General features: G+C 44.2%; 1 protein-coding gene across 1 annotated transcript in view; it reads left to right on the top strand.

Moving 5' to 3' along the window:
* Positions 1 to 14,536, top strand: part of LY75 (lymphocyte antigen 75) — a 113,292-nt gene that overhangs the window by 16,574 nt on the left and 82,182 nt on the right. The window contains exon 2 of the mRNA XM_056536449.1: positions 2,455 to 2,823. Coding sequence (XP_056392424.1) covers positions 2,455 to 2,823 — 369 coding nt within the window. The remainder of the gene's footprint in view (positions 1 to 2,454; positions 2,824 to 14,536) is intronic.

Below are 14,536 nucleotides of genomic sequence, written 5' to 3'. Positions count from 1 at the left end.
TTTCCTTTTCACGAAGGGTTAAAGAAGAAAAAGCCCCCCAAACCTTGTAACGCAATTTCTCCCGAGTACAGCGATACCCCATATGTCGCCCTAAACTGTTGCCCTGAAATACGACAGGGCTCCAAAGTGAGAGCGCCATGTGCATTTGAGGCCTAAATTAGGGATTTGCATAGGGGTATTGTACGCCAGTGATTCCCAAACAGGGTGCCTCCAGCTGTTGCAAAACTCCCAGCATGCCTGGACAGTCAACGGCTGTCCGACAATACTGGGAGTTGTTGTTTTTCAACAGCTGGAGGCTCCGTTTTGGAAACAGTGGTGTACCGGACGTTCTTATTGGGGGAGGGGGGCTGTGTAAGGGTATGTGTATATGTAGTGTTTTTAACTTTTTGTTTTATTTTGTGTTAGTGTAGTGTAGTGTTTTTAGGGTACAGTCACATGGGCGGGGGATTACAGCGAGTTTCCCAGCGCAAAATTAGCTGCATCTCAAGATGCGAGAAACCCACTGTAAAAGCCTCGCCCATGTGAATGTACCCTGTACATTCACGGGGGTGGCGGGGCGGGGCGGGGGGGGGGGGGGGGGGGGGGGGGCTTGCATCAGCTGTTGCAAAACCACAACTCCCAGCATGCATGGTCTGTTAGTGCATGCTGGGAGTCATAGTTTTGCAACAGCTGGAGGCACACAGGTTAGGAAACACTGAGTTAGAAACAGACAATGTTTCCCAACCAGTGTGTCTCCATTTGTTGCAAAACTACAACTCCCAGCATGCCCAGACAGCTGAAGGGCATGCTGGGAGTTGTAGTTCGGCAACATCTGAAGGGCCAGATGTTGCTGAACTAAAACTCCCAGCATGCCTGGACAGTCAGTGCATACTGGGAGTTGTAGTTTTGCAACAGCTGGAAGAGCACAGATTGGAGACCATTATACAACGGTCTCCAAACTGGGGCCCTCCAGATGTTGCAAAACTACAACTCCCAGCATGCATGGTCTTTTAGTGCATGCTGGGAGTTATAGTTTTGCAACAGCTGGAGGCACACAGGTTAGGAAACACTGAGTTAGAAACAATGTTTCCCAACCAGTGTGTCTCCAGCTGTTGCAAAACTACAACTCCCAGCATGCCCAGACAGCTGAAGGGCATGCTGGGAGTTGTAGTTCGGCAACATCTGAAGGGCCAGATGTTGCTGAACTAAAACTCCCAGCATGCCTGGACAGTCAGTGCATGCTGGGAGTTGTAGTTTTGCAACAGCTGGAAGAGCACAGATTGGAGACCATTATACAATGGTCTCCAAACTGGGGCCCTCCAGATGTTGCAAAACTACAACTCCCAGCATGCCCAGACAGCCAAAGGCTGTCTAGGCATGCTGGGAGTTGTAGTTTTCAGACTCCTAGAAGCAGCAGTGAAGATCTTCACTGCTGCCTCTGAGGACTACATACTTACCTGCTGGTCCCGTCGCTGCTCGTCCACGTGGCCGGTCCTGCCGCTGATCCTCGGTCCTGCCGCTGCTCCAGGTAAGTCCGCCGGTCCCCACGTGTTCCCCCCGTGTGCCGCAGGTCCCCGCGAGCCCCTGCAGTCTTCGTCCCCCGTTCTGCCCGACTTCCAGGGGCGGGCAGTGCGGGGGATCTGAACTTTCACCCCAGATCACTGTGATTGGTCCACAGGGACCAATCACAGTGATCGCTGACCAGGACCATCAATTGATGGTCCTGGGGGTGAAGCAGAAGTTGTCCCCTGCTGGAAACAGCGGGACTTCTGCCAGTTAACCCGTGCGATGCTGCGCATCGCCGGGTTAACTGCATGTCATTTATAAACGCCGGGATGCGCGAACGCACTGCACAACCCGGCGTTTATATATGACATTCTGCGGGAAGGGGTTAAGGAACATTTGACATGTAGCCTATGAGCGTCATAGGCCATATCCCTCACATCCACCTCCAGAATGTCCCCTCGTACCTAATACTCTTGTTGTGTACCATCATGACATACATTTTGAAGATAACTTTTTTTTTTTTTTTTACACTTACATTTCATATTTATATTAGTGTGTACCTGTCCTATTCCCCCAAAAATGTGTTGCTCAGTACCTAATCCTGACCATGTACACATAATTTGTATGTGTCTAACACCTATATTTCTCTCACAAATACCTTCTTGGTTTCTCATTCTGTGCTTTGAATGGTCCGTGTCTTCACTCTCCATGACTCCTCTTCCTCCCTGAGTCTGCTGTGCTGTGCTGGGTCTTTTCGTCCAATCACTGCAGGCTTCTCTGTGACCCCCTCCTCTCCGTTTTCATGCTTCAGTCTGATTGGACAAGAGTGAGCTTAGGGGAGTGCTAAAAAGGAAATAACCTTTTCTTATGATGTATATTGCAAAGGTTAATGTTTTTCCAAGATGTGCAACATATAACAAGTTTTTGAATCTGACATTTAATATCCCTTGTTTTTTCCTCTCTGTACAGTGCACACCTTTGAAATTCTCCATGTTCTTTCCGGTAAGTGCCTTACAGCGGAGAATGACCGCCTATCAATGGGAAATTGCTCACAGACTAATAATTCGGTCTGGACATGGGGCTCCAGTCATCGCCTCTTCAGCCTGGGATCCCAAAAGTGCCTTGGAGTCGACCTTTTTAAACCTCAGGATTCCCTGAAGCTGGTTCCATGTGACTCCACGCTAATGTTGTGGTGGCTTTGCGAAGGTCGCGGTATAAGCGGGGCCTCCGGATATGGACTAATTGTAAAGAACGGAACGATAACTGCAGCAGTGAAGACCAAAGATGAATGGAGTCAGAACGGCAAACCTGAAGCAATATGTGATGTTCCGTACCATGGTATGTGGTGATGTATGATGGATTATTTTTTGTTTGGTCAGCTGTGTAGTTTCATATTCAGTTAAAGGGGTACTCCGGGGTACTGGAGTACTGTTCCAAACGCTGGAGCCGGTACCGGGAGCTCGTGGCGTCATAGCTCTGCCCCTCATGATGTCACTCCCCGCCCCCTCAATGCAGGTCTATGGGAGGGGGCGTGACATCCGTCATGCCCCCTCCCATAGGCTTGCATTGAGGCTGTGGGGCATGACATTGTGAGGGGGCGGGGCTATGACATCACAAGCTCCAGGCCCCAGCGTTCGGAACAGTTTGTTCCAAACGCTGAGCAGCGGAGTACCCCTTTAAACCTTTTAGTGAAGTAAAATTTCTATAATCCTGCTTCATGTTAAAAAAAAAAAAAAAAAAAAAATGCGCCACCCTTGTCTTTAATTTTTGTACGGTATTGCAGTTTAGTTCCATTGAGTATGAAGCGGAGTTGTAATACCATACACAACCTGAGGAAAGGGATGGTGCTGTTTTTTTGAAAAATGTAGCTATGTTTTTTGTTTTTTTTTATATTTTTTTATAATCATGGATAACCTCTTTAACCCCCTAGAGGACAAATAATGTAAATGTACCTTATGGTGCCCTGGTACTTAGGGCACCATGACGTACATTTGCGTCATGAACAATAAACAAGCGCAGGAGCTTCGTGCACTGCTTCGTGAGGTCCCAGCTGATGTCAACACTTGGCAAATGAGGTTCAATGTGGATAAATGTAAAGTTATGCATCTGGGTACTAATAACCTGCATGCGTCGTATGTCTTAGGGGGGATTAAACTGGCAGAGTCACTGGTAGAGAAGGATCTGGGTGTACTTGTAGATCACAGACTACAGAATAGCATGCAATGTCAGGCTGCTGCTTCCAAAGCCGGCAGGATATTGTCATGTATCAAAAGAGGCATGGACTCAAGGGACAGGGACATAATACTCCCCCTTTATAAAGCATTGGTACGGCCTCACCTGGAATATGCTGTTCAGTTTTGGTCACCTGTCCATAAAAGGGACACTGCGGAGTTGGAAAGGGTGCAGAGACGTGCGACTAAACTAATATGGGGCATGGAACATCTTAGCTATGAGGTGCGATTAAAGGAGTTACAATTGTTTAGTCTTGAGAAGAGACGTCTAAGGGGGGATATGATAAACGTATTTAAGTATATTAATGGCCCATACAAAAAATATGGAGAAAAACTGTTCCAGGTTAAACCCCCCAAAGGACGAGGGGACACTCCCTCCGTCTGGAGAAGAAAAGGTTTAGTCTCAAGGGGCGACACGCCTTCTTTACCGTGAGGACTGTGAATTTATGGAACGGTCTACCTCAGGAACTGGTCACAGCAGGAAAAATTAACAGCTTTAAAACAGGATTAGATACATTCCTGGAACAAAATAACATTAATGCTTATGAAGAAATATAAAATCCCATCCCTTCCCCAATATCGCGCCACACCCCTACCCCTTAATTCCCTGGTTGAACTTGATGGACATATGTCTTTTTTCGACCGTACTAACTATGCAACTATATGTAACAGCTGGGACCTCACTTATAATGGTGGGTGTCAGCAATCACGCTGATACCCGCCATTAACTCTTTAGATGCTGTGATCAATACTGATCAGGGCATCTAAAGCAGTTTGTGCACCTAGTTGCACTCATCAGACCACCCGAAGCGTGATTGTGGGGGGCAGATGAGTGAAAATGGCAGCCGGAGGTCCCCTTACCTGCTCTGTGCCATCTACTTGTATAGTCAGCAGATTGTACTGATTTGGCCATGCATAGCACTGAATAGTAGTAGAAATCAAAAGGTTTCTATGATTAAACCCTTGTAAAGAAGAAGTAGTTTAAAGGTTTCGATTCACTCCCTTTTCCCATTTTACAAACAAAAAAATGTAAAAAAAAAACTAATAACAGAAAAAGAAAAACAAATTTGGTATTGCCATATGTGAAAATGTCCAAACTATTAAAATATAATGTTAACGTTCCCATACAGTAAACTGTGTAAAAGCATACTCATTTTCTTACAAATAGTTTTTTGTAACTTTTATACATTTTTTAAGTAGCAAGCAGATAAGGATGGGTATCATTTTATTCCTATCGACCCACAGAATAAAGAGAACATGCCAGTTACCCATAAAGAACATTGCCTAAACATTTTTTTCAATATTTTTCTGTGTTATGAGTCTTAAAAGGCGTGTAGAAAAAAAATTAAAAAAGAGACAAAATTTAAATTGGCTGTGGCCTGAAGACCAAAATGTGCTGTTCCCTAAGAGGTTAACCGATTACGGTAAAAAAAAGGCCTCTACAGGATTATTTAAAACTTCCCCTTTTTAAATAAAATTGACTTGTAGCGGAGGAGAATTTAGCAAGATAATATGTTTACATCCGCTGTTATGACTCTGTTCTTTTTAATTGAATATGACTCCATTACTGATCGGATCTGATGTTAGATTTAACCCATTTGTCTATCTGGACAATAACCAGGTTGCCATGGTGACTTAAAAATTGGGCCTGGTGACTGGGTTCTGCTTCATGCCCTTCTTGCATTTGGCAGCCAAGTGCTTCCTTCTAATGCCGACTGAATGGCGCTGGTTAGTGTCACTGACAACATCAAGCGCCATCTCTCCTGGCAGAAGCAATCAGAGGCATATGACAGCGCTTTATGGAAGAGAGGACAGCAGGGGGATTGGGAGCAGTGCTGGACCTCAGCTGGGTACCCAAAGGCATGCTGGGAGTTGTAGTTTTCCAACAGCTGCAGACACACTGATTGGAAAACACTGATTTAGACCAATCTACAGGCAGCATGGGGGTCGGGGGGAGGGATTTATCATTGGTCCTTGTGTGTAGTTTTGTCCAATTTATTTACAGTTTATAGAATTTTGTGAAGTTAAGGAAAATGTATTAAAATTTAGCACAATGTGTGGTGAATTTATGGCAAGTACACTAAAGAACGCTGTGAGATGTTAATTTTGAAGGGGTTTTCCGCCCCTAGACATCTTATCCCCTATCCAAAGTTTAGGGGATAAGATGACTGATCGTGGTAGGTTTCGCTGCTGGGACCACTCGCGATCTCCGTGCAGCACTCTGCGCTCTAAACAGTATGTTTAGAAGGCTGGGTTCATGTGGTGGGGGCTGTGACATTACGCCACCCCCCCTCCATTCATGTCTATGGGAGGGGAACTGGAAAATATATACAGCTCACCCTCGTAGTGTTCGGTCTCTGCTGCTCATCCAGTCTGGGTGCACGGGAAACGTGGCCGCTCCACGAGGCAACAATACAGGAAGAGATCACTTGAAAAAATCCATAGTGAAAAACCCCAGCACTTCCAGAGTGGATAAAAAAGTATAGAATTTATTCAATCTCCGTGGAGGTAAAAAACATGCATAGAAGGCAGGAAAATATGATAAAAACCGACGCGTTTAGTTAGCCTTGACAAAGGCGCCGGCGGTTTTGCGCAACTGTGCTTCACCACACATGCTTAAAGGGGTACTGCGCCCCTAGACATCTTATCCCCTATCCAAAGGATAGGGGATAAGATGTCAGATCGCCGCGGACCCCCGAGATTGCCGCTGCAGCAATCATTACTGCACAGAGCGAGTTCACTCTGCGTAATGACGGGCGATACAGGGGATGGAGCAGCGTGACTTCATGGCTCCGCCCCTCGTGACATCGTGACATCATTATATATACAGTATCTCCCATAAGTGAGTCCACCCCTCACATTATATACAGTATCTCCCTTAAGTGACTCAAACCCTCACATTATATACAGTATCTCCCATAAGTGAGTCCACCCCTCACATTATATACAGTATCTCCCATAAGTGAGTCCACCCCTCACATTATATACAGTATATCCCATAAGTGACTCCACCCCTCACATTATATATACAGTATCTCCCATAAGTGAGTCCACCCCTCACATTATATATACAGTATCTCCCATAAGTGACTCCACCCCTCACATTATATATACAGTATATCCCATAAGTGAGTCCACCCCTCACATTATATACAGTATCTCCCATAAGTGAGTCCACCCCTCACATTATATACAGTATCTCCCATAAGTGACTCCACCCCTCACATTATATATACAGTATCTCCCATAAGTGAGCCCACCCCTCACATTATATACAGTATCTCCCTTTAGTGACTCAAACCCTCACATTATATATACAGTATCTCCCATAAGTGAGTCCACCCCTCACATTATATATACAGTATATCCCATAAGTGAGTCCACCCCTCACATTATATACAGTATCTCACATAAGTCCACCCCTCACATTATATAAACAGTATCTCCCATAAGTGAGTCCACCCCTCACATTATATATACAGTATATCCCATAAGTGAGTCCACCCCTCACATTATATATATATATATATATATATATATATATATATATATATACAGTATCTCACATAAGTGAGTCCACCCCTCACATTATATACAGTATATCCCATAAGTGAGTCCACCCCTCACATTATATACAGTATATCCCATAAGTGAGTCCACCCCTCACATTATATATACAGTATATCCCATAAGTGAGTCCACCCCTCACATTATATATATATATATATACAGTATCTCACATAAGTGACTCCACCCCTCACATTATATATACAGTATCTCCCATAAGTGAGTCCACCCCTCACATTATATATATATATATATACAGTATCTCACATAAGTGACTCCACCCCTCACATTATATATACAGTATCTCCCATAAGTGAGTCCACCCCTCACATTATATACAGTATATCCCATAAGTGAGTCCACCCCTCACATTATATATACAGTATATCCCATAAGTGACTCCACCCCTCACATTATATACAGTCTCTCCCATAAGTGACTCCACCCCTCACATTATATATACAGTATTATTATTATTTATTTTATTTATATAGCGCCTACAGATTCCGCAGCGCTTACAATTATGGGGTACAAACAAAGACAAGTATCCAACATAATATTACACAATAACTATTCAAACAAGAGGTGTGGGGATATGTTGGGGATATGTTGGGGATATGTTGGGGATATGTTGGGGATATGTTGGGGATATGTTGGGGATATGTTGAGGATATGTTGAGGATATGTTGAGGATATGTTGGGGATATGTTGGGGATATGTTGAGGCCAATTAGAGACTGTTATAGGCCTGTCTGAAGAGATGTGTTTTTAGGCCACGTTTGAAACTATGGATGTTGTTGTTGAGTCTGAGGGATTGAGGGATAGCATTCCAGAGGATCGGTGCAGCACGAGTGAAGTCTTGGAGACGGGAGTGAGAAGTTCGGACTATAGAAGATGTTAGTGTGAGATCATTAGCAGATCGGAGAGAACGTGTAGGATGGTAGACAGAGATGAGAGAGGAGATGTAGGGAGGTGCAGCATTGTGGAGAGCTTTGTGTGTGAGACTGAGGATTTTGTACTGTATTCTGGACTGAATTGGTAACCAGTGTAGTGACTGGCACAGGGAGGAGGCGTCGGTGTAGAGGCTGGAGAGGAAGAGGAGTCTGGCTGCGGCATTAAGGATGGACTGAAGAGGAGAGAGTTTGGAGAAAGGAAGGCCTATTAGTAAAGAGTTACAGTAGTCGAGGCGAGAGTGAATCAAAGCAATAATGAGAGTTTTAGCAGTTTCAGTAGTGAGAAACGGGCGGATTCTGGAAATGTTTTTGAGATGCAGGTGACAAGAACGTGAAAGAGACTGAATATGGGGAGTGAAAGACAGATCAGAGTCAAGTATAACTCCAAGACAGCGAGCCTGCTGCCCGGGAGTTATGGTAGTACCACATACCGAGATGGAAATGTCAGGGTTAGGTACAGTATCAGTTGATGGAGAAAAAACAAGAAGTTCTGTTTTAGAAAGATTTAGTTTCAGATATAAAGAGGACATGATGTCTGAGACAGCAGAGAGACAGTCACTGGTATTCTGTAGGAGTGCAGGGGTGATGTTGGAGGAAGAGGTATAAAGTTGGGTGTCATCAGCATAGAGGTGGTACTGGAAACCAAATCTACTGATTGTTTTTTCAATGGGGGATGTGTAGAGTGAAAAGATCAGAGGACCCAGGACCGATCCCTGGGGAACCCCGACAGCAAGGGGAAGAGAAGTAGAGCAAGAAAAGGAGACGCTAAAGGAGCGGCCAGAGAGATAGGAGGAAAACCAGGCTAGAGCAGAGTCCTTGAGACCGATGGAGCGGAGACTACTGAGGAGGAGTTGGTGATCCACAGTGTCAAAAGCCGCATAGAGGTCCAAGAGAATCAGTAAAGAGAAATTGCCATTTGATTTGGCCGTCAGAAGATCGTTAGTGACTTTGGTTAGGGCCGTTTCTGTGGAGTGAAGGGAGCGGAAACCAGACTGTAAGGGGTCAAGGAGAGAGTTCTCGGAGAGATAGTGGATAAGGCGGGAGTAGACCAAGCGTTCCAGGAGTTTGGAGATAAAGGGGAGATTTGAAACGGGTCGATAGTTGGCTGCACAGGATGGGTCCAGAGATGTTTTTTTTCAATAGTGGGGTTATGATAGAGTGTTTGAAGGAGGAGGGAAAGACCCCAGAAGAGAGGGAGAGGTTAAAGATCTCCCGTAAGTGAGTCCACCCCTCACACACATATGTATGGTGGGCTCACTTATGTGAAATACTGTATATAATGTGAGGGGTGGACTCACTTATGGGAGATACTGTATATATAATGTGAGGGGTGGACTCACTTACCTTTTTTATATGTTTTTGTTTTTAACTTGTGAGGAATTTTTAAAAAATAGAAATGTTTTTGTACAATGATTAATCTATGATGCATTTGACCAGAGGGACAACTTCTCTCTAATATTACAACAAATCCACACCATGCTTTCTACTCATTTACAAGAATTCTTCAGGGGTTACGATCACCTAAATGAGGAAGAAAAAGTGGTGAAAAAAGTTTACGTCCTTACTTAGTAACATAGTAACTTAGTTCATAAGGTTGAAAAAAGACCAGAGTCCATCAAGTTCAACCTATAACCCTACTGAGTCCCTACTGAGTTGATCCAGAGGAAGGCAAAAACCCTCATACTTGAGGTAAAAATTCCTTCCCGACTCCAAATATGGCATCAGAATAAATCCCTGGATCAATGTTCTGTCCCTATAAATCTAATATACATAACCAGCGATGTTATTACTCTCTAAAAATGCATCCAGACCTTTTTTAAATTATTTTACCGTGTTAACAATGACCACCTCCTCAGGCAGAGAATTCTGCAGTTTCACTGCTCTTACAGTAAAGAACCACCGTCTGTGCTGGTGTAGAAACCTTCTTTCCTCTAGACGTAGAGGATGCCCCCTTGTTATAGATACAGTCCTGGGTATAAATAGATCATGGGAGAGATCTCTGTACGGCCCCCTGATATATTTATACATAATTATTAGGTCTCCCCTAAATAACCCTAATTCTGATAATCTTTCTGGATACTGTAGTCCTCCCATTCCCCGTATTACCCTGGTTGCCCGTCTTTGAACCCTCTCCAGCTCCACTATACATTTCTTGTACACTGGTGCCCAGTACTGTACACAGTATTCTATGTGTGGTCTGACTAGTGATTTGTACAGCGGTAGAATTATTTCCTTTTCGTCGGCATCTATGCCCCTATTGATGCACCCCATGATTTTATTTGCCTTGGCAGCAGCTACCCGACACTTGTCACTACAGCTAAATTTACTATTAACTAAGATTCCCAAGTCCTTTTCCACTTCAGTCGTCCCAAGTGTTCTCCCACTTAACACATAATCCCAGCCCGGATTTTTCCTCCCCATGTGCATTACCTTACATTTATCAGTGTTGAACCTCATCTGCCACTCCTCAGCCCAAACCTCCAACCTATACAGATCCATTTGTAACAGTGCACTGTCCTCTATTGTGTTTACCGCTTTTCAGAGTTTAGTATCATCTGCAAAGATTGATACTATAATACTAAAGATTTATACTTTTATTACTTGTGGGCATAGAAATATAGCAGTAGCCTCTCTCTTGGGTCCAATAAGCCAGCTAGAACTGTGGTGTCCCAACTGTGGACCTCCAAATGTTGCAAAACTACAACCTCCAGCCTGCCCGGACAGCCTTTGGCTGTCTGGGCAGGCTGGGAGTTGTAGTTTTGCAACACCTGGAGGTCAACAGTTTGGAGACCACTGTTCTAGCTGTCTCATTGGACCCAAGAGAGAGGCTACTGCTATATAGAAGTTACATTCTAGGTGCATTGCATGAAGGGGGTCAAAACCTGAGTTATTGGAAAATAACTCAGGATTTTGGCACCGGCTTTACCTTTTCTATGTTTGGAGAAGACGCGTGGTTAAGTTTCTGCTTCCTCCACTTCATACTTCGGCTTTTCTGCCATGCTACTCTACCTTGCCTCAGTTATCATGGCTTTCTATAATTTGTTACGATCCATTAACGTTATCGCGTGCCTATACTTAAATACGTGGAAAATCATGTTTATTTACACACAGACATGGTGTGTATAACCTGGTTAATGGATCTTTTCCTTTCTGTAAATATACATTTTCTATCTCCATGTTTCACGGAAACAGAAACTGCAGCTGTATACCCCTTCTCTGATCTCCTCTTTTAGTTACTGCTTTATGATAAAGGACGTTTAAAGGGGTACTCCTGTGGAAAACTTTTTTCTTTTTTAAATCAACTGGTGCCAGAAAGTTAAACAGATTTGTAAATTACTTCTATTTAACCCCTTAAGGACGCAGGACGTACTCAAACGGCCCCTTTTCCGAGTCCTTAAGGACTCGGGACGTTTGAGTACGTCCTGTCAAATCCCGGCCCCCCGCCGCTAGCTGGAGGGGAGCCGGTGCCTGATGCCTGCTGAAATCGTTCAGCAAGCATCGGGGCATATCGCCCAGGGGGATCATTATGCCCCCCCATGTCGGCGATGGCCGCAGATCGCTGGACAATTCAGTCCAGCGATCTGCGGCAGATTCCGGGTCAATCGGGTCTCCAGTTACCCTGTAACCCGGAATTACTGGCTGATCGGGGCTGTCTCCGACGGCCCCGAACAGCCACAGCCAGCAGGGGTGAGGTGGCACTGGTGACACCTCACGATCGCCCTGATTCGTCGGCCGGTTTCCCGGCCGACCAATCAGGGCACCTGCTGCGGGTGTCACTCCCGCAACCCGCTTTGCCCCTCTTCCGGAGGACGTGAGCGGGTGCGGAACGTGCACCCCGGGAGCTGGGGACCCCGATCCCCGGCGTCAATGTTGGGATCGGGGCCCCAGGAGCAGCGGCGGCGACAACGAGGGACTGACCTGCGCGGCTTGGATCGTTGGAGGTGAGTGACAGCCTCCTGCTGTTGCTTAGCAACAGCTCCCAGCATGCAAAAAGGGCATGCTGGGAGCTGTAGTTATGCAACAGCAGGAGGCAGACCACCACAACTCCCAGCATGCCCTTTTCACCCCCATATGGGGTGTTTTCTGATTCGGGAGAAATTGGGCTTCAAATTTTGGGGGGTATATTCCGCTATTACCCTTTTTAAAAATGTAAAACTTTTGGGAAACCAAGCATATTATTTTTTTTTTACATATGCAAAAGTCGTGAATCACCTGTAGGGTATTAACGTTCACATTACCCCTTGTTACGTTCCCCGAGGGGTCTAGTTTCCAAAATGGTATGCCATGTGTTTTTTTTTTTTTGCTGTTCTGGCACCATAGGGGCTTCCTAAAGGTGACATGCCCCCCAAAAACCATTTGTCGCTCCTTCCCTTCTGAGCCCTCTACTGCGCCCGCCGAACAATTAACATAGACATATGAGGTATGTCCTTACTCGAGAAAAATTGGGTTTCAAATAAAAGTAAAAATGTTCTCCTTTTTACCCCTTGCAAAAATTCAAAAATTGGGTCTACAAGAACATGCGAGTGTAAAAAATGAAGATTGTAAATTTTCTCCTTCATTTGCTGCTATTCCTGTGAAACACCTAAATGGTTAAAATGCTGACTGAATGTCATTTTGAATACTTTGGGGGGTGCAGTTTTTGTAATGGGGTCTTTTATGGGGTATTTCGAATATGAAGACCCTTCAAATCCACTTCAAACCTGAACTGGTCCCTGAAAAAAGCGAGTTCCAAAATTTTGTGAAAAATTGGAAAATTGCTGCTGAACTTTGAAGCCCTCTGGTGTCTTCAAAAAGTAAAAACTCATAAATTTTATGATGCAAACATAAAATAGACATATTGTATATGTGAATTAAAAAAATTTATTGGGAATATCCATTTTCCTTACAAGCAGAGAGCTTCAAAGTTAGAAAAATGCTAAATTTTCAAATTTTTCATCAAATTTTGGGATTTTTCACCAAGAAAGGATGCAAGTTACCACAAAATTTTACCACTATGTTAAAGTAGAATATGTCACGAAAAAACAGTCTCGGAATCAGAATGATAACTAAAAGCATTCCAGAGTTATTAATGTTTAAAGTGACAGTGAAAAAGGGCTCAGACCTTAAGGTGAAAAAGGGCTTAGTCCTTAAGGGGTTAAAAATCTTAATCCTTCCAGTACTTTTAAGGAGCTATATACTACAGAGGAAATGCTATTCTTTTTGGATTTCTCTGATGTCATGACCACAGTGCTCTCTACTGACATCTGCTGTCCATTTTAGGAACTGTCCAGAGCAGGAGAAAATCCCCATAGCAAACATATGCTGCTCTGGACAGTTCTGAAAATGGACAGGAGAGGTCAGCAGAGAGCACTGTGGTCATGACAGCAGAGAAATCCAAAAAGAAAATAATTCCCTCTGTATTGTACAGCCCCTAAAAAGTACTGGAAGGATTAAGATTTTTTAATAGAAGTAATTTACAAATCTGTTTAACTTTCTGGCACCAGTTCATTTAAAAAAAAGTTTTCCACGGGAGTACCCCTTTAAATTGGAAAAAAAAAACATCATGCAATCTACAGCACCCAAAGCATATTCTTCACACTATGAAATTTCTGTTTGGAATTCCGCTCTGGAATTTCGGATGGGAATTCCCCTATCAAATAATTCTGCCAGAACATTGAACCTGCTCAATGTTCTGGCCGAATCCGCGCCACAGACATTGCCGTCTATCTGGACGGCAATGTCCATGTGGTCCCAGTGCTGACCGATTCAGTCGGCACTAGCCACACTCTAAATCTTGAAACTGATTTTATCCGGCCGGAATTTCCGAAGTGTGAACCCGACCTTAGATTTCTGCTGCGGATTTTCTGATTGTGTAGCCAATTTGCATCTAAGCGACCTGATACAGAATCCATGTCCAAAAAGTAAAACAAAGGTGATTTTCATATCTGCCCGTCTGTAATTCGTTAGGTCCAGGTCATGGGACAGCTCTCCAAAAGTTGTTAGAACCTCAAAACCGTTGTACACTGCTGCAGCTCGCTCCTCTCCTCGCTCTGTATCTGAGACTTGCCTGGATGACCCCATAGACTTACATCATGAGTCTGTCCAGGTCACGTGACACAGAGCCGGGAGAGAACACACTAAGGCTGCATTTACACCATGTTTCTGCAATACAGTTCCCATATACGTTTTTAATGTGAAAATCGTACAAAATCGTATTAAAAACCAGTATGCATTGATTCTCCATTAAAAACCGTATGACAAAAGATGCATCCGTTTTGCGTCTTGTACGGTTTTGTCCGTTTTTTTTCCTGTACCCAAAACC

This window comes from Hyla sarda, chromosome 8 (assembly GCF_029499605.1).
Source record: "Hyla sarda isolate aHylSar1 chromosome 8, aHylSar1.hap1, whole genome shotgun sequence".
NCBI lineage: Eukaryota > Metazoa > Chordata > Amphibia > Anura > Hylidae > Hyla > Hyla sarda.
Note: the sequence above shows the minus strand (reverse complement) of the source record. Positions and strands in the feature narration are given on the sequence as shown.